This window comes from Amphiprion ocellaris, chromosome 5 (genome assembly GCF_022539595.1).
Source record: "Amphiprion ocellaris isolate individual 3 ecotype Okinawa chromosome 5, ASM2253959v1, whole genome shotgun sequence".
NCBI classification, from domain to species: domain Eukaryota; kingdom Metazoa; phylum Chordata; class Actinopteri; family Pomacentridae; genus Amphiprion; species Amphiprion ocellaris.
The window spans coordinates 824,737-844,822 of NC_072770.1; the positions used below are offsets into that span (position 1 = coordinate 824,737).

Genomic DNA, 20,086 nt, shown 5'->3' on the forward strand with positions numbered 1-20,086 from the left:
GAGCAGAACCTGGCTTTTAATGTGGGGGAACCATCTGCTGCTGGCCGGACTGGTTGAGAGGGACAGAAGAGGTAGAGGGATAGAGGTAGAGATAGAGAGGTGGAGGGGGGGACACAAGGACCATAAAACACAGTTTAATACATGCATGATGAGACAGATGATACATGCAAAGTACAACTAACATGGAAACTAATTATAGTTTACTGCTGTGGTGTATGGCTCTGGCATTAAATATACTACATATATAGCTGGTGGTAAATTCAAAAATATGTAGATGAGCAAATCAAGTATAGTGAGGGTGATGCAGAGTAGATTGATGGAAATGTGCAGCTGGAGGTGGGAGAACAACCACAGATCTGAAGCATCCAGCTCTGGGACCAGGGACACTCAGAGAAAGGACTCAGAAAGAAACAGAGTGAGTGTAATGCAGTAATGGTATATATAGTAAATACATAGGTAGATAGAGAAGGGAACTCCTAAATAAACTCCTAAAGAGTTTATTTATTTAGGAGTTCTGTGACAGATGCGTTCCTAAAGAGCACATCTGTCACAGAAACACTGCAGGTTGAAACAGTAACAGCTGGACGTGTCTGCAGATTAAACCATCATAGTTTCACAATCACAGCAGGCAGCTGGAGACGGTCAGAAATCCTCCTTTTAAATGAATAATGAGCAGCATCTGCAGAGTGGCTCCTTAAACTAGCAGAGTGTTCTAACTGGACCGGACCAACACACCAGCTGTTCATATGGATCACAAGGAATAGAAAACATGTTGCACGATGATACAAATCAGAGTCGCCTTGACTCTGGCAGGTCTCTGTACAGAAGCTGTTTTAATTGAGTCATTATGCAGGACCAAAACATTTCTACAAATAATAGAACCATATTTACACTGCAAAGAATCAAACATTCATTAGTATTAGGAATATAATAAGAATAATTAAAAATATAGTCGAGCTTTACACTAAACTCTAGTCTCATTTAAACATTCACACAAAACATGCTGTTTGCTTTCGCTACATCCTGTTTAAGAAAACAAAAACCACTTCTAATCCTGAGTTCCTGGGTGGAACTGTGACTTACTGCAACCAACAGTCATGTGGCAAAGATTCACTTTGGTCCAGTTTTGCCTGAACTGGGCTGAACTGCAGGCAGTGTTTCCACAAACCAGATAGGAGTCAAGTATAGAAACACATTAAACATCTGAGTAGTAAATCTTCCCTCCAGTATCGATACACCTGTTGGAAAAATGTTGTTCAGCTTTTGTAAAATAAAGCAAACAAACTTATATTTTCTTAATTTTCTGCTTTATGACACGAGTGTCACACTGTACAGACATGAGTTCTCTCTCCTGGTCATGGTTGTTCTGTTTCCATAGAGATGCAGAACTTTAGATTACAATGAAATGGAACAGGAGCAACAACACACAGAAACTGCTTGGAGTTCAGAGGTTTAAAGTGATTTAATCAATTAATCAAAGTTAATATTAGACAAACTTTCAATGCTTGACAGTTTGTGATAATGTGTCTTTAGCAGCAGCTTTTTGAACAGAGCGACTACTGTGAGCCTTTGCTATAAAATGATGCAAATACCAGAGACTGGAAATGTGTCTCCTAGCAACAGTGCCTCCCCAGATCTAGCAGCTGCTTTACTTACTGTCTTTCCCTCCTCTTCCCAGGTAAGAACATGCTCCTGGTGGGCGTGTACGGTCCTCAGGTCCCCTGTGAGGAGGTTCTGGTCAAACATTTGGGAAACCTGCAGTACAACGTCAGCTACGTGCTGAAGGAGCGGGGCAGCTACATGCTGGTGGTCAAATGGGGCGATGACCACATTCCAGGTTCCCCCTTCCATGTCGCCGTTCCTTGATGCTGTCACTCCTCCTGCTCCGTTCTACATCCCAGTTAAAGTGGACACTTCAGCTGCACTACAAACAACTGTCCAACAAACAAGCTGCTCAGCTGCTTCATCTACTAACTTTGTAAAAATCTGATGTTTTAAAGATTTTCTACCTTCCACAACTGATTCGCATGTTGAAATGTTTCTCAAACTGCCCTTAATAGAGGAAATCAAGTGTCAAATTCTAAAAGCATTGAAGAGTAGCGTAAATAAACACATCACTTAATGTAAACTTGGTACTTTGTTGTAGTAAATCATGGAAGACATACAGCTGGAGAGAGAGGTTTAACCTATTCATTATTACTACCCTGAAATGTTTTAATTAGAAAAACTTTACAGTTGATATTTTTCATACTTAATTGGCCGATTAAAGATGCTATTTTTACACAAGTATTTGTTTCCAGAATGTGAAACTGGATTCAGAAAAGGTTTAGACTGAAATAAGTAAGGTCAAACCTTTCAAATGTAACTGGAATTCTATTATACAGCACTTTCCTTCAGTACAACAGTGCCAGGAATAAAGTAAAGAATTCTGTGAGGTTTCTTCAGGTTTGATTGTGTTTGAGGGAGCCATATGAGCCGCTGCCATAGGGAACCAGCCAATAATAACCAGATCTATGCAGCAACTGTTTTTTGCAAAGCGCTGTGAATGAAAAAGTGACTAAACATCTCAATGAAAAGAACTGGAGTTCTGTCAGTGTGACATTCAGTGTTTACGAACAGGAAGCATCAAACTGTATGAAACTACTGATGTTTGTTGTTGATTTCTTGCTCTTGACCTGTAGCTACCAGAATCCCAGTACTTACTGCTGCCATAATGAACCGACGGCTGGTAAAGCTGCCTTCACACTACTGTCTCCTGCACTGTTCAACAGACTACTCCATGTTGTGCTAGAGTTTTGGCTTCACTGTTATTCTCTGTTGTCTCTTCCTGGATTTTCACATAAACAGATCTGACTTAGTTGCTCAGTTCTAGTCTGCCTGGACAGAAGATGCTGGATGAACCAGATTTAATGTGATAATAAAGAGCGTATGATGATCCATGAGTGATGCACACAATCTTCCATACACATCACTGCATAAAACATTTAAAAAAAAACACTCAATCAGATAGAAACTGGAAAATGAGGTCAGACTTTCAGTTTGTGTGTGAATCTTGAAGAAATGATGTCTTACCGATTTGTTTTTCCTCATCACTGCTCCTTTTGATACTTAAGGGATGAGAGGGTTTTTGTATGGGGTGAGAAATGCTTTTCATTTTGTATTGAGGGAATGGGCTGTGCTACGTGAAACGAAACCCTGAGATGATGTACATTTGATAATTAAAATCAACTGGAATTCAGACACTGAGTTCAGTCTTTAATTTGCTTCCTTTAATGTTGTATTTCCCAGCTACATTCAGACACCACGAGAGTTTGGAAGCACAGATCCAGATACTGTGAAACCCTGAAACTAATCTGGGTTATTCCACCACTCAACCATCTCTGATGTGTTTGAAATGTTTATCGTAAAATTTAAATATTTTAATTGGTGTCTGTGAAATCTTAGGTCGATTTATCAAATGCTTTCTGAGATTTAAAAGTCAAACTGAAATTTGAGGTCATGTTTGAACAACAATATTTCAGGAACTCTGAAAGACCAAAGCCTGAAATTTTCACTCTTTATTTCTCATCGTGTCATGGATTCTGAATCAAATTGTCTCTAGTTATGGGTGAGCTAAATATTTAAAGAGTGAAGCTGTCATGAAAAGTCCTATGAGAAAACAAAAAGTATAATGCAGATGTGAGCTAGTGACATTTTATGAACTACATATATAACCATAAATGGTTTCAAATAAACTGGGACAAGCACAAAGACAGCGATCGACGAGATTCAGAATGGGTATAAATATAAATAATGGAATGTGAACACGTATACAAACTTTAATCTAGATTTAATTTAATTTTTTTCAATTAGATTTTATTTATATAGCACCAATTACAGGTCAAATTGTCTCAAGACGCTTTACAGAACCCATATGCCTGAACCCCCAGAGCAAGCCCTAAGGAGACAGTGGCAGGAAAACACCCTTTTAATGGGGAAGAAACCTCGAGCAACCAGCTGGTTGATTGAATACATGCATAATCAGAGTAGCATAGATGATACATACAAAGTAGACGCCAACACGTAAACTGATTCATAGTTTACTATGAACTGGTGTAAGACTAGGCTAGTTGGTGGGAGAACAACCACACATCTGAAGCATCCAGCTCTGAGATCAGGGACACTCGGAGAAAGGACACAGGGAGAAACAGAGTGAGTGTAATGCAATAATGGTATATATATATTAAATCTAATGGTAGATAGAGAAGGGCTCAGTGCATCCAGAGAGGTCCTCCAGCAGCCTAGGCCTGTAGCAGCAGAACTAGGGGCAAACTAAAGGGACGTCCAAGAGGAAGACTCCAGCTGACCCCCTCAGGGTCCCCCAGTCAGTCCTAACAATAAGATTTGTCAAAAAGGAAGGTTTTAAGCCTGGTCTTAAAAATAGAGAGGGTGTCCGCCTCCAGAACCCAAACTGGGAGCTGGTTCCACAGGAGAGGAGCTAATAACTGAAGGCTCTGCCTCCCATTCTACTTTTAGAGATTCTAGGAACAACAAGTAAGCCTGCAGTCTGAGAGCGAAGAGTTCTGCTAGGATAATATGGTACTATCAGGTCTTTAAGATATGATGGAGAGTGGTTGTTAAGAGCTTTATATGTCAGAAGAAGGATTTTGAATTCTATTCTAGATTTAACAGGAAGCCAATGAAGAGAAACCAGTATAGGAGAAATATGATCTCTCTTGCTAACTCCTGTCAGTATTCTGGCTGCAGCATTTTGGATCAGCTGTAGATGTTTCAGACAGCTTTTGGGAAAACCTGATACTGTACAGTACTGGAGGCCAATGTAATGCCATCCAGAGTAACTATATGCTTTGAAAGCCAGTTTCTAAGATGTTTGGAGTCAAATACAATGACTTCAGTCTTGTCTGAATTATAGGCCATCCAGGTCTTTATGCCCTTAAGACAATCTTGCAGTCTAGCTAGCTGATTAGTTTCATCTGGCTTCATAGATAAATATAAGTGAGTGTTGTCAGCATAACAATGGAAATTAATACAGTGCTTATTAATATTATATCATGGCAGTCTTGTGTTTTCAGCGATTCAATCAACTCTAAATTTTCTATGGTGGAATCTTTGAAACACATCTGTCTGTGTCACTAAAACAACTATGCATTATGGTCCTTTCATAGATTAATTACAGGTCTTCTGGAAATATGACCAGATCTGCTGAGTCAACAACATGCATACAGCAATGCTGACATTTCACCTCAACTAGATGCTTTTGGTAGGCATCCACAAGCTTCTGTCAAATTTCTAGTTCTATCTTTGACCACTTCTCTTGACAGAATTGGTGTAGTTAAACTAAACTTCTTGTCTCTCTGGCAACAAAACCCTTGCATGGAGGTATTTTGGCTACAGACAGGGTGATGTTGACCAAAAACAGAGACTGTCAGCCACATCTTGCAATTGTAGCCACTACAGGAGACAACACGACTCAATTTTGGGGCCTTTAAATTGAAACCACAAAGCTTTGCAGAATGCATGCAACAGCAAAAAAAAAAAAAAAAAAAAAAAGTATGGCATCTGCCAGTGTTCCACCATATGAGAAAGGCTCTAAATGGTTTGAACTCAAAAAGTCTTTGCAATATAAAGTCATTTTCAGCTTTTAAAAGTGTTCTACAGCTATATCTACATAAGCATAACAAAGTCCAAACATGATTCAGACCCAGAATGTCGCTGACACAAGACAACTGAGAAACAAAAGGCTTTGCTTGGTGAGATTTACCAGGTGGTGAAATGTACGGTTGTATGCCTGTTGGACCTGAACTGTTCCTTAACCTGTTGACACCTGAATTTACTTACAATTAAATTAAAAAAAATAAAATTGCATGTTTTTTCTTTCCAGCTGATGCTAAAATAAATGGAGATTGTTCATTTATCTATTACACGTAGAACATAGATACATAGATATATAATTACAACAGATATATAATAATTAGGTCCCTCTCCAACTGGTCCTACCAGAAACCAGCACTCGCAAAAGGTTCCGAGGTACGTATTGAATATGTACAAACCGGCATTGGGGGAATGGATACATTATCTCGGCTGCAGTCTGAATGAAAGTGGTTTGATGCAAATTCGTGACAACAGGCGTCAAGGGGTTAAACTGCACACTGTCAGGATGTGATGGAGCTTCAGACAACATGGACAGTCTGGCTCTTTCTGCAGAAAATGATGTTATGATGAAGCCAGTTTTGTCTCTTTCTTAAAAGACGAGGTGTCAAAGTTTAGGATACGACATGGTATTCTGAATCAGACTTCACGTCACACTGGCAGTTCATTTGAATTCTGGGTAATAGAGATGCCATGTTTTCACCAGGAACAAGACAGTTTCTCTGGTTTTACTGCATCAAGTTTGATCATTTGTTACTAGTGAGTCTGACAAAGTTATATGAGTGAAGTGCTTTATTAGGATGTTTGTAATATAGTGAATGTTATTTTATCTAGGACATGACGTGGTGTTGAGTGTTTGCACTTGTTTTGGATGATTATACATTTGATGTTAGCTGGTTGCTAAGGTTTTCATGGTGCTTTTTCTTAATCTGTTTGCTTAAGTGTAGTATGTGGTTAATATGGTGGTTTTATATCTATGCTAATTAACTGTTTTGAAATTTAACTTTATAACCATTAAGATCTTTGAAGTTCTGACGCCATGCGATAAAAGTCCAATAAAAGACAGATCTGCACTAAAAATGTAATGCAAATCTGTCCTCACTGCAACGGTGTATTCTGGTCCTCAGAACAATAGCAAAACAAACACACACAGACACAGCAGAGAGGTCATTTGAATACTGTATTCAAATATATTAGTGTGTCTATGTAATGTACAAACCTATTGGTGTGATGTGTTTTAATATTACTGTAATCAAACATCATAATAAAAGTAAATGTCTGTGTTTCGGTTGTGTGATCTCTGATGTTCATCCATCAATGATGAAAGACGACACGCAACGTCAGAGGAGCTTTATGAGAACATTTGCCTTCTGCAATTTACAGTGAAATTGGAATATCTGCACCAGGTTTTCATGCAAAGCATCTTCATCGTCCTGCACACACCTGCCCTGAGCACCACATATTAAAATTTATATAAATGAACCAAATCCCAGTGAAAAGCACTCAGTGAGTTCTGAGACTGTTGGACAGACCAACTCTGATGAACAGGTGAGTTTCTTTAACAATACTGGAGAATATTTAGATCTTCCTGTTTATTTTGTTTAAAGTTTATAGCAATAAACTCAAACATCTGAATATACTGTTGGTATTTTCCAAATGGATTCTCCTTGTTTATATTAATTTCCTTCACAGCTCGTACTTCCAGTCAGAACATTGAGCTGTTTATGAGCTTTTCTGTGGCATATTTCTTCTTGTCTTTGTAATTTCTAAGACAGTATTACTATGGGTTATTTCTAATATATTCACTATCCTGGCATCATTTTATGAATGGAGGTGTATTTAAAGAGAGCTGGTGGCCTCCAGTGTGATGTCAGATCTGTGAATCACTCTGAAAAGGTAAACTCCACATTCTCACTAAATACGTGGTGTTGGATTCCTGGTGATGAAGGCAAGTTTAAATTCTTAGTTACTGTCACTGGCAAGTTTAATTTCTTCTACACAATCAAAAAATCTATCAGCTAACAGGAATTTTGAACAGTGAGTTGGCTGGAAATCAAATTGGTTCCTACATGACACAATAAGCTCTCACTTTTAGAGATGAAGCAATGGAAATTCTCTGAGACAAAGTGCTAAATGATAACACTATAAATGCTATTTTTGTTAAACGTTTCTCACAAGGTTATGAGTTCATAGTTTCAGAGAATATTTCGTGTTTTTTCTCACAATCACAGAAATACGTTTGTCTCATCTCTGCAGTTTTCTTTAAACCTCCACTGAGAAGCTTTGTCTGATATGGAACTGGATGGTGGAACACAGCTAATTATCTCCAACAGTTTGCTCTGTTTGACTTTTTGACTCTTTAAGATACTTTGCTTGTTAACTAACATTTCTGTGCATGATTCAGTGACTTGGTTTATTCCAACAACTCACGGAAATTAATCTCAAAACTTTGCTTTTTAAAACGGTGTGTTTGAGCCTCTGTCAGCAACTTATTATAATTCACATAGCTTTGTCCACTAATCCATTTTCTTCTCTAACAGCTCTTTTCTCTCTGTATGACTTCCTCTTCAGAGCTTGTTGTTTTTAATTACAGACACTCCCAGCTGGTTGATCACATCTGATCATCTTCAAATGTGGTGAGGAAATCCTTCACACCTCAGTGATGCTTTATTGTGAAACTTGTGAGATTTCATTGACCGGTGTTTCTCTGCTGATGTGGTGCTTTTTGATGTTTTGTTGTGAAACAACAAAAAGTGGTTAAGGGATGAAAAAGCTTGAAAAATTCACAAATCCAGGAAGACTCAACAGAGGCAGTGGAAGTTGATCTGGCTGGGGATCCAAACCATGAACATGACAGTTTTGCCATTTACAGGCTTTTTTTAAAACAGATTTTTACAAACTTCTCCTACGGAATGAATCCAGTCAACATTATAACTGGTTGTTCTGATCTAAAGACCTTCATGATGCTAGTGTGTGAACATTTGAGTTGACCAGCATGTTCGTAGCAGCCTTACAGATTTATACAAGGCCTGAAATGAACACCTGTTTAGATATTGAGTCACGGCGCCACCTGCTGATGACAGGGAGTCACGACTAATATAATCTGATGTACATGAACCTTATGTAAGCTGTTCTACATGTAGTTGGTGAGTGTTCTCTAACGCCACATAGTGGACACAGCAGGTGATGTGTAACTTCTTTGTACACCATCTGATCAGAGTCCAGGACTGAAAAGACCCCCCAATAAAATCCCTCTACTGCAACCAGATGGATGGAGATGTGCAAGGGCTGGATCACTGCTGCTTCAGCTTTAATCTGTGCATGTGTTGAGTTTGTGCTTTTTTCCAAAAAGTGTACCTATAAGATAACACTACATCAAAAAACTTTTTATTAACCATTGTGCAACTGTCCAAACAGATAAATCCACTTCTAAAAAAGACACATTTTGTAGGGTGAAGGAAAATTTACGAAGCGATGCTGCAGGTAACTGAATGAGACTTTGCAGTAAGGCATTGAATAGTTCTTCAACTGAACATTGTCTTGAACATTGTTGTGAAAACATGCTTCTAAGTGGAGTAAAAATACTGAATGAACCAATGTTTGCTCCAACTTCAGGGACTGTTTGACAGCATAGCTCCTTAAGATGAAATATAACTTAACTATGTCTGTCTCTTTGCCCTTTCCTTTCTCTTTTTTTGTCATTCTGTTTTCTTGTTCTTCTCAGACCTCCAGTGTGGGCAGCAAATATGTTTGATAACTCCTCACCAGTCTTCGGCAGTGTCCTGCTCTACAACTGTGCCAATGCCAAAGTTAGCTTGTACATGTTGACCTCCACCACTGCATTGAGATTCCTCCTCCTCCTCCCTCTGTCCACCTTCATCCTCTACCTGGGTCACCATCAATGGCGGCAGCAGCGTTCCTGTAAAACAGCGACTCACTCTGACATCTTCACCTACCACGTGGCTACCATGGAGCTGATTGGGGTCTTGGGGAATTTCTGCTACTTTGGTGGCTCATACACTAATTATTTACCAATTATAGCAGTAGGAACTTGTGTCTCTTCCATTGTATTCTGTGGAGAGAGTTTCTTTCACGTCCTGAGCTGTGTGGAGCGCTACCTGGCTGTTGTTCACCCCATCACCTACCTGGGTCTGAGAAATGCTCGTGGGGTCAGAATCAGAAACATCTGTATTGGCTGTGTTTGGCTGCTGAGCGTTGGTCTGATGGGTGGTACAGCTGTACTGTCGCAGAACTCCACCCCCTACCCAATGCTTTGTGTTTTGGTTTTTTCCATCATCACTATTTCTTTCTGTAGCCTGTCGGTTCTCTGTGTTCTGATTCGTCCAGGTCCTGGTGATGGAGGCGGGGAAAAGGTGCGTGTTGACCAATCAAAGCAGAGAGCTTTCTACACCATCACAGCTATATCAGCCACAGTGTGGCTGTGGTTTGCTGGGATCCTTGTTGCCATTGGTGTGAACATGTCCCCTCTGCTGGAAAACAGTCTGGGATGTTTGTTGGTGACGATGGTCAACTTGTTGAACCTTCCCAGCAGTTTGGTGTCGCCTCTGCTGTACCTACACAGGGCAGGAAAACTGTCTTGTTGCTGTTAAACAATGAGTGAAGATGATGGTTAGATTTGAGTAAATCAGAATGACTGGATGAAAGATGAAAAAAGAGGATATAATGTAGTGAATGTTAGATTTTAAAAGCAGTCTTATTTTATCTAGGACATGACGTGGTGTTGAGTGTTTGCACTTGTTTTGGATGATTATACATTTGATGTTAGCTGGTTGCTAAGGCTTTCATGGTGCTTTTTCTTAATCTGTTTGCTTGAGTGTAGTATGTAGTTAATATGGTGGTTTTATATCTATGCTAATTAACTGTTTTGAAATTCAACTTTATAACCATTAAGATCTTTGAAGTTCTGACGCCATGTGATAAAAGTCCAATAAAAGACAGATCTGCACTAAAAATGTGATGTAAATCTGTCCTCACTGCAACGGTGTATTCTGGTCCTCAGAACAATAGCAAAACAAACACACACAGACACAGCAGAGAGGTCATTTGAATACTGTATTCAAATATATTGTAAAATACATCAGAACATATGTACATATGTTCCGATGTATTTTATCAGATCCAGCTAATGTTCTGCTGCATGTTCAGATGTATTTCATCAGATCCAGCTGATGTTCTGCTGCGTGTTGTTCAGATGTATTTCATCAGATCCAGCTGATGTTCTGCTGCGTGTTGTTCTGATGTATTTTATCAGATCCAGCTAATGTTCTGCTGCATGTTCTGATGTATTTTATCAGATCCAGCTAATGTTCTGCTGCATGTTCTGATGTATTTTATCAGATCCAGCTGATGTTCTGCTGCGTGTTGTTCTGATGGGAGGCTGCTGAGGCTCTGAGTGTTTCTGAGAACAAACCCGAGTTAAACCTGAAGTTCTGCTCTGGATCTGTTCCACTGAACTCAGACTAACACACAGCAGTGGACGAGCTTCTATGTTGTGGGTTTTCTTGGTGAGACAATAATTAGTTTTGTGGCTTGTTATTAACCAGGCAGCCTGTGTTAAGTTGTGATTATCCCCAGTTGACATGGATGTGTTTCCTGAACAATCACCAGGTATTCAACACCTGACAGGATGACAAAGATCTATGTGGATGAATCGGGATGTTTATCAGACTGATCGATGGCATGATGAGTCAGACTGTGGTCTCTAATTTTATCTCTGGATTACATCATTTTGAATCCTCTCACCTTGAAAAATAGGTGTTTTTTATTTCGCCAGCACATTTCTTTTCACTGTCTGTAGATGATATTTACATGGATATAGACTTTATTAACCAGTGATGGCGACATTTTTCAGCAAGGTCTTCTTTATCTAGTATCTTTATTTCACTCACAGCCAGGTCTGGTCGGGATGAATATGTGGACGAAGCATCTGGAGATGGAAACTATCACCAGTTAACCTGATCGCCAGTTAAACTGGAACAGTGGCGTACAACTGGAGAATGTAAATATAGCGCTGCGTGACGACGTATTTATCCACTCTGCTTGCCAACTAGTTCCACATAACCAGTAATGACAAAACGCTGTATGTTAAACCGAGGACCTGCTGTACTTCTTGTAAAAACCTCCAGCTGATGCAAAATTCTGTAGCCACAGTTCTGACAAGCTCCATCTTATCTTAGAGACCTTATTGTACCATATCATCCTAACAGAGTCCTTCCCTCTCAGGCTGCAGGTTTACTGGTGGTTCCCAGAGTTTCCAGAAGCAGAATGGAAGGCAGAGCCTTCAGTTATCAGCTCCTCTGTTGTGGAATCAACCCCCAGTTTGGGTTCTGGTGGCAGACAGCCTCTATGCTTTAAGATCAGGATTAAAACTTTGCTCTTTGATAAAGCTTATAGTTAGGGCTGCTCAGGCTCCCCTGATCCATCCCTTAGTTATGCTGCTATATGTTTAGACTGCTGGGGGATTCCCATGATGCACTGGGCTCCCGTCCTCTCTATACAGTTATATACCACCATTACTTTCACTAACTCTGTGTTAGAGCTACACGTCTCTGATCTGCTGTTTCTGTTCTCATTAACCTAAAAACTGTTTATTGTTCTCTTATGTATTGTCTGTTTTCTGTCTGTTATACTGTTCTCTCTCCCCTTTACCCTGACCAGTTGAGCCAGATGTCTGCCATCCCTAAGCCTGGTTCTACTCGAGGTTTTTGCTTCCTGGTAAAGAGGAGTTTTTCCTGCTCAGGGATTACACAACCAAAACACAGACAACTATGTACTTATTCTGTCATTTAATTACATTAATCATGACTAGTGCTGTCAAATGATTAAAAATTTTAATCCGATTAAGGTTGCTGTGGATTAATTTCAATTAATCATGATTATATATCATTTAATCTAAATTAATCGCATCTCATTTTGCATGCACAGACTCAAGAGAGAAGAGAATATACTTAATATTTAACACTTCAGGTGTTTATTAAACACTTTTAAAGGTTCATGTTAGAATCCCAGACCCGCTGTCCATGACAGAGACACTTTTCTCAGATGTAAAACAGGTCATCTTTGACAGCATTTTAAATCTATAATGGTGACAAACAGTCCGACACTAATGTTCCTCCATAACTACACAGTGAGTTGCTGTTCCAGCCTGGGTCACGTTCTAGGATTTTCTGACATTAAAACTAAGAGTGACATCATGATGGTAGCTGAAGACAGACAGTAATGTTAAACATTTGAACTTTTTCTCTTAACTGAAACAGGAGACATGTTGAGTCATTGTTAATTTCACAACGTCGTTTTAAACTTACCTGTCGGCTCCGCCCACTCCTGTAATGTTTCCTGGCTGTAGCTTAAACGGTGCAAGGACATCATTCAACAGCGTTTACTGTTTTATGAGAAATTCAGAATATATCAGTGTTTAATCAGGAAAACTCCGGCCGTTGATGATTATTATGAAAAGGGCTATAATCGGCTGATTTAATCGGCCGGCTGATAAATCAGTCAGTCGCTACTGTTTCGAAATGCGTTGCCAGACACGTTTCAGGAATCTTAAAGTCATTCTGCGCTGCAGATGCATTAATTGCGTTAAAATTTTTAATCAGATTAATCGTGATGATGGATTAATCCACGTTAACGCGTTAATTTTGACAGCCCTAACTATAACACATCATATACTTTACACAGACACACCATTAGATTTGAATACAGTTTCCAAACAAGAAAAGCACTCAGAGAGCTATTTTCAGATTCAAAAAAGACAGCCAGATGTGGTTTACTCAGATTCTAGACGGATTAAGCACCTTTATTGTTCTTCTAATTAAATGGAATAACAAAACGCATGTTTTCTGTACTGTTTGCATTCAATGAAACACTTTGTAAACACCAAACCCCTTGACCAACAGGGGTATATTCTGGCCTGGAGGGGCGTATTCTGGATGCGGGGTTAATTTGGCCTGTTACACCAGCTTGGTCGATCACACTGTGCATACTACAGAAAAATAATTGACATCATCTCCTCCCAGTATTTTGCTCACAGTGGCAGAAACACCTCAGATTGCATATCCATCAGGGCAAATGCACCAAACAGGAAGCTGCAGCCGCAGACTGAAAGTGTCTGTGGGGTTCTGAAATGTACACTCCCAATCAAAAAAATGTACCCATATTAGGTTCTCAGTGGGTGTGGTTCTCTAACCCTACTTCCTTTCCCATCTTTGTATTTTAGAAGCAATGCAGGCATGAATTTAGCAGGGATGCATTTCTGTCTGTGGGATTCCAATTTTTGTTTATCAGTGTCATCATTCAGCCACCACCATATTTATGTTAAACTGCATAACAAATCAGTAAAAATAAAAACAAACCTACAAAGCCCCATTTTTAAAATTTTAAATATCTTTCCCAAATAAAATACTTTGTAAATTAGATGCTCCAGTGTTGACTCCCTTTTTTAAAAATGTTAGTCATTTTGAGCCATTCCAAAATCTTAGCCAGGTTTTAAATATTATATTAATATATTTATTTATGTCTTTCATGTACAGTGTATATCATATTTTTAGTAAGGATCTTGTCATTAAAGGCATTCTGTCAGATTTTCCCAATATAATTTTCATTTCACTTCACATATAAACACTGGAGTCTGATTTTGGAGAGTGATAGATACAGATTCAAGACTGCTGGTGGGAGATACCATTTGTCTGTTGCTTCTAATAAAAGCAAAATTTATGATAAACTATTTATTTTGAAAGGTTAAATGAACGTAACAAAATATCATTTAAACACATTTTTTCTAGTTCCTAAATAATAAATCAAACATTGCACTCTTTAGAATTTTCCTTTTCTCATACCCCCTCCTCTTCTAACTTGGTACAGTCCAGTAAGTTCAGGTGTAAGCCCTGAAGTGTAAATTGAACACGTTTCATCCTGTTGCTGGTGTGGAGGATAAGGTATGACCCATACAAACCCCTTACACACAACATTTATACACAAATTGTCATGCAATTAAGCAAAATAGTATAAGTTACTTGATGACGTTGGGACAGCTTAGCTCGTTATTAGCCAGCTGCTGGTCAGTGTACCAGAGTTTAAAGACGAAGGTAGCTCACGGGTCACTATAGAATTAGAAGAACTTTGAGGCTTTAAATCTTTGGAAAAGTCAACCATCTATTAAGTAATTTTCTGTAATGTGATATTCTTTCATGGGCCCCAATTGTCCTGGATACTTATCCTTAGGATTAAGATCGTTTTTTATTTTTTAAAAGTTTTGTGACACTGTTCATAGAAAGTGAGAGACGTGAAACTGTTTACTTAATTCATACAGCATGTACATGTACAATTAAATAACTACCAGAATAGATTATACATAGGTAGATGGTAAGGCAACTTTATTTATGTGGCACAGTTCAGGCACAAGGCAATTCAAAGTGCTTTACAATGACAAAGAAATTAATTACAAAGATGATTTAAAAAGTAGACATTAAAAGCATGCATTAAAATCAAACAAACTGAGTCATTCTGTCAGCTTTGAGCACAATTTTGAAGGGTAAATCAAGAAAGAAAATCAAGTAAGAAATAAGAGTTTCAGTATAGACAGTGACATAAGTGAATAGCAGAGTGCTTAAGAGAACAGATTTTGCAAGATGAGACTTAATCAGACTTGACTAGTTCAACTTGTTTGGTTCTATTCAAAATGTTTGAAACTATAACAAGTAAACAGATTTCTGCTGACCTTATATTTATGAATATAAACCAATATGAGCTATATTTTGAAGTGTCTGGACACACAGGTCCTGTGTAATACTCAACTGGACAGGTTCAGACATTAGGAGGACTGTTTCTTTGTATTTAGAAGCATAGACTCTCATTCAGTGTTTGTCCTTTCATTTTAGATCTCCAGAGAGATTCCTTGCCAGCCCACTGTGGTGGTCCCTCAGTGAAAATGTGGAAGAGGTAAACTGATGTCCATCTATTTTTGTATTTGGAAGTAATCTCAATAGTTCCTTCAGCAGTGTACAGTAAAGACACACACGTCCTGTGTAAGGTGTAGGCAATAGGAGGACTGTTAGTTTTGTACATTAGAAACAAACACACATTCAGTGGTTGTTTTCTCCATTTTAGATTTCCAAAGACATGCCATGGCAGGCTGCTGATGTGGAACAGTGCAGTTCCTTTTCAGACATCATACTAGAGGTAATTTTGATTTCCAGTTACTTTTTTACTGTAGAAGTATGAACTCATGAGAACTATACTCAGCTGCGTATAGATACACAAATTTTGTGTAATCCTCAAATTGACAAGTTAAGACATTAAGGGGACTATGTAAATCCAATTTAGTCTTCTGAAGATCTGTATTCTCAGATGTTTTTTTTTTTTTTTGCTTGAGCTATCTACTCAAAATATTTCTTAGGTCACTTTTTTGAAATGTGATTGTGGTGACCCCCACACGGAATCTTTGTTGTTTTCCTATCTGTGTAACAATATTCTTGATGGACTGGCACCATATGTTGATGGTTCTATACAGTGCCTTTATAGTCCCCAGTGAGTGTACCTTTGTTTTGTTTTTTTTTGTATCATTTATCATCTGTGAACTGTTGAAGAACAAGCTGTGTTGAGAATAGATTTTTATACAGTATGTAGATTTTTTCCTCTGAATTTTTCATTGCAAAAAATTATTAATCGAGATTTAAAAGTTTTAAGTTAATTTCGAAACAATTTCATTCATAACAGGGATAATAACATAAAAATCTTGTCTTTTTCATCCCTTACTCATTTTCAAAGAGGAACAGATTACATTTTATTGTTTTTGATATTCTCCACCACACAAGTGTCAGCTAGGATCAAATTCTTATCTTTTGATTACACTACTTTTGTTCAACAGGACTGTGATCTTGATCTTGAAGTTTAGAAAAATGTGTCACATGTGAAGGACCCTTCTCACCTCTGAAATGGAGTGGTGTGAGAAGTAAAGGTAACTGTCTGACAATGGAAGGGAGGGTCCATCCATATCTTTGAACATGATCCCACAGGAACACTTTTTAAAAACGGTTCCATGTGTAACTGCTATATGTTGAAAATGAGCCATTTGCAGCTGCACTTACTTGTTAAGTACTTACCATGACATTGATAACTATCTTCCTTTATTAATTCTTAATTTTCTCTGTCTAGTTTGCTACCAATCCTGGCACAAAATGTGTTAAGTGTGGCACCCTGGACATCTTTATTGTTCATTGTTCATGTTGATGTCCAGAATTTGTAATTCTGGTTATTAGCTTGGTCCCACTACTATTATTTTTCGTTGTAATCGAATTTGCAAGGCCTTGTGTCACTCCTAAAATAGGGGAAACTTGCTTAACTGTAGGGCGATACCCATTTTCCTCAGTAGGAGTCAGTCTTGGCTTTGTCATGTGAAGGACTGGCGTCGCTATCCTGGCACAAGGAAGTAAGCCCAGTCGTAACAGGAAGTCAAGATAGCCGCCAATACTAATCAGAAACTGTATCTGTATCTTTTTGTATATATATATATATATATATATATATATATATATACACATACATACATATATACATACATATATATACATATATATATATATATATATATATATATATACATACATACATACATACATACATATATATATACATACATATATACATACGCATATATATATATATATATATACATATATATATACACATACATATATGTATAAATATATGTATGTATATCTATCTATCTATCTATCTATATTTATATATATATATCCAAAAGTATTCGCTCACCTGCCTTGACTCGCATATGAACATAAGTGACATCCCGTTCCTAATCCATAGGGTTCAATATGACGTGGGTCCACCCTTTGCAGCTAGAACAGCTTCAACTCTTCTGGGAAGGCTGTCCACAAGGTTTAGGAGTGTGTTTATGGGAATTTTTGACCATTCTTCCAGAAGCACATTTGTGAAGTCACACACTGATGTTGGACCAGAAGGTCTGGCTCTCAGTCTCCACTCTAATTCATCCCAAAGGTGTTCTATGGGGTTGAGGTCAGGACTCTGTGCAGGCCAGTCAAGTTCATCTACACCAGACTCTGTCATCCATGTCTTTATGGACCTTGCTTTGTGCACTGGTGCACAGTCATGTTGGAAGAGGAAGGGACCAGCTCCAAACTGTTCCCACAAAGTTGGGAGCATGGAATTGTCCAAAATGTCTTGGTGTGCTGAAGCATTCAGAGTTCCTTTCACTGGAACTAAGGGTCCAAGCCCAGCTCCTGAAAAACAAGCCCACACCATAATCCCCCCTCCACCAAACTTTACACTTGGCACAATGCAGTCCCACAAGTATGGTTCTCCTGACAACCACCAAACCCAGACTGGTCCATCAGATTGCCAGATGGAGAAGCACGATTGGTCACTCCAGAGACGGCGTCTCCACTGCTCTAGAGTCCAGTGGTGGCTGCTTTACACCACTGCATCCCACGCTTTGCATTGCACTTGGTGATGTATGGCTTGGATGCAGCTGCTGGGCCATGGAAACCCATTCCATGAAGCTCTCTGCTGAAGCACTGTTCTGGAGCTAATCTGAAGGTCACATGAAGTTGTTGTTTAACCCTCATGTGGTGTTCATATTTTTGTTACACAGCCAGTGTTCACGGGTCTGGTGGACCCGTTGCATTTTGGGGTTTTCAATTCAACACAAATACTTTTATGTTAAAATACTCAACAGATGTTTTCCTCATTCCAATTTCAAGCAATATAAACAACATAAATGGTAAATATTTACTCTTTACCTTTGTTAGATCACATTTACGAATTAAAGTGCTGCTCGTTTTTTGTTGGTTTCACTGATAAAATGTAACAAAAAAGGAAATCAATTCTAATCACGGTAAGAGTAGAAAATGAAGGAAGGTTTTTCATAACTACTGACTTTTGTTTTTTTGAACTTCATTAGAAATTCACCCATTCATGTCAATTTATGCAACACAAGCTGGACACATACAGTAACCATGTCAGTCAACACAACACATCAGCCCCATTGAACACATGGTCTTTTCATGGGAGCCTATAGAACACATGAGGAGCAGAGTTATACTGTGTCTGCTGCATATGTACTACTTGTACTTGATGCAAGTGGCATCACAGGCAGCCCAGATCTTTATACCATATTTTGCAGGTTTAGATGGTAAATACTGTCTGAAGGGGGAAGCGGCCCCAAAATGGCATCAGCTACTCATCATAGTGACATTAGGCCCAGGGTTGTAAAACAGGGGAAGGCAGTGCACCCACTTGTCCCACACTGTCCTGATGGCAGCTAGCTTGTCTCTGCTGTCAAGCTGGTCTGTCATCTTGGTTATCAAGCCGGAAGATCCAGGAAATTATATGGAAGTTTTCCAAAGGCATTGTTGCACGGAAAAGTTCTCTGCCAGTTTCTGCATGTCATGTCAAAAACATGTCTTTCTTCTGAATTGGTGCAATCCAGAATAATTTTCTGGATGGAACCGTGATGAAAAGCTTAAAAGAAAACTTGATATCCTGCCATGTGTGTTGGCCCTGGTTACATCCTTATCACCTTGGCAACCATGCAGGGTGGCTCATTTCTTGGGCAAGAAGACCGTTCAATTTTATCGTTTACTGACATCCATATTTCTTCACTTGCTAGCTGCTGATGGGCTTGTTCTGGTCCTGGGACTGGCTGGTCCTGGACTGGCTGCTGATGGACTGGTCCTGTGGCTCGTCTTTGTTTTGGAGCTAGCTGATGCTCAATCTCATTCTCTTCTTCAAAGTCACTGTCAGACCCTGACTTTTCAGAAATGTGATCCTCAGATTCTGAAACCTCCTCCTCTACATCGTTATCAAATGCTTCCCTCTCTTCCAAAATCAGTTGCAAGGCCCTCTGAGCAGAGAATCTTTTGGCCATATTGATCAGTTGTAATAAGGAACCACACTGGCAAAGCTATATTTATTGTGTCCCGGCCCCAATCTGCTGCTGGGATAGTCTGAGAAAATGAAGTTCTGCTGCACACACACACACACACACACACACACACACACACACACACACACACACACACACACACACACACACACACACACACACACACACACACACACACACACACACACACACACACACACACACAGAAGCTAAAATTTCCACACTTCCATTGGCCCCGGGTCCAGTGGACCTGAACATCCTGTATGTAATATAAATGTGTAGGGGGGTGTACGGTGTAGGGTCATTGAAAATGAGTTTTGATATATGTTCTTCACAGGAAATGAGCCAAGGCCAGTGAATCTGAGTTTGAAATAAAAAATTATCATATTACTTTTCTTTGACACAAAAATGAAAACGGGTCCCCGAACACCCAGGAGTGGATCTACCCTATTAATTTTTCTCTAGATCCACCCCTGCGAACACCATACAACCCCT

The 20,086-nt window shown here is 39.0% G+C and overlaps 2 protein-coding genes across 3 annotated transcripts in view; both read left to right on the plus strand.

Moving 5' to 3' along the window:
• Positions 1 to 3,238, plus strand: part of LOC111567354 (filamin-B) — an 83,262-nt gene extending 80,024 nt beyond the window's left edge. For both annotated transcript variants that reach the window (XM_055010433.1, XM_055010434.1), the window contains one exon: positions 1,679 to 3,238. In XM_055010433.1, coding sequence (XP_054866408.1) covers positions 1,679 to 1,866 — 188 coding nt within the window. In that variant the 3' untranslated portion in view covers positions 1,867 to 3,238. The remainder of the gene's footprint in view (positions 1 to 1,678) is intronic.
• Positions 3,239 to 15,552: 12,314 nt separating this feature from the next.
• Positions 15,553 to 20,086, plus strand: part of kiss1 (KiSS-1 metastasis suppressor) — a 34,257-nt gene continuing 29,723 nt past the window's right edge. Inside the window, exons 1-2 of the mRNA XM_035948624.2 lie at positions 15,553 to 15,609; positions 15,778 to 15,849. Of these exons, the coding sequence (XP_035804517.1) occupies positions 15,790 to 15,849 (60 nt within the window). The 5' untranslated portion in view covers positions 15,553 to 15,609; positions 15,778 to 15,789. The remainder of the gene's footprint in view (positions 15,610 to 15,777; positions 15,850 to 20,086) is intronic.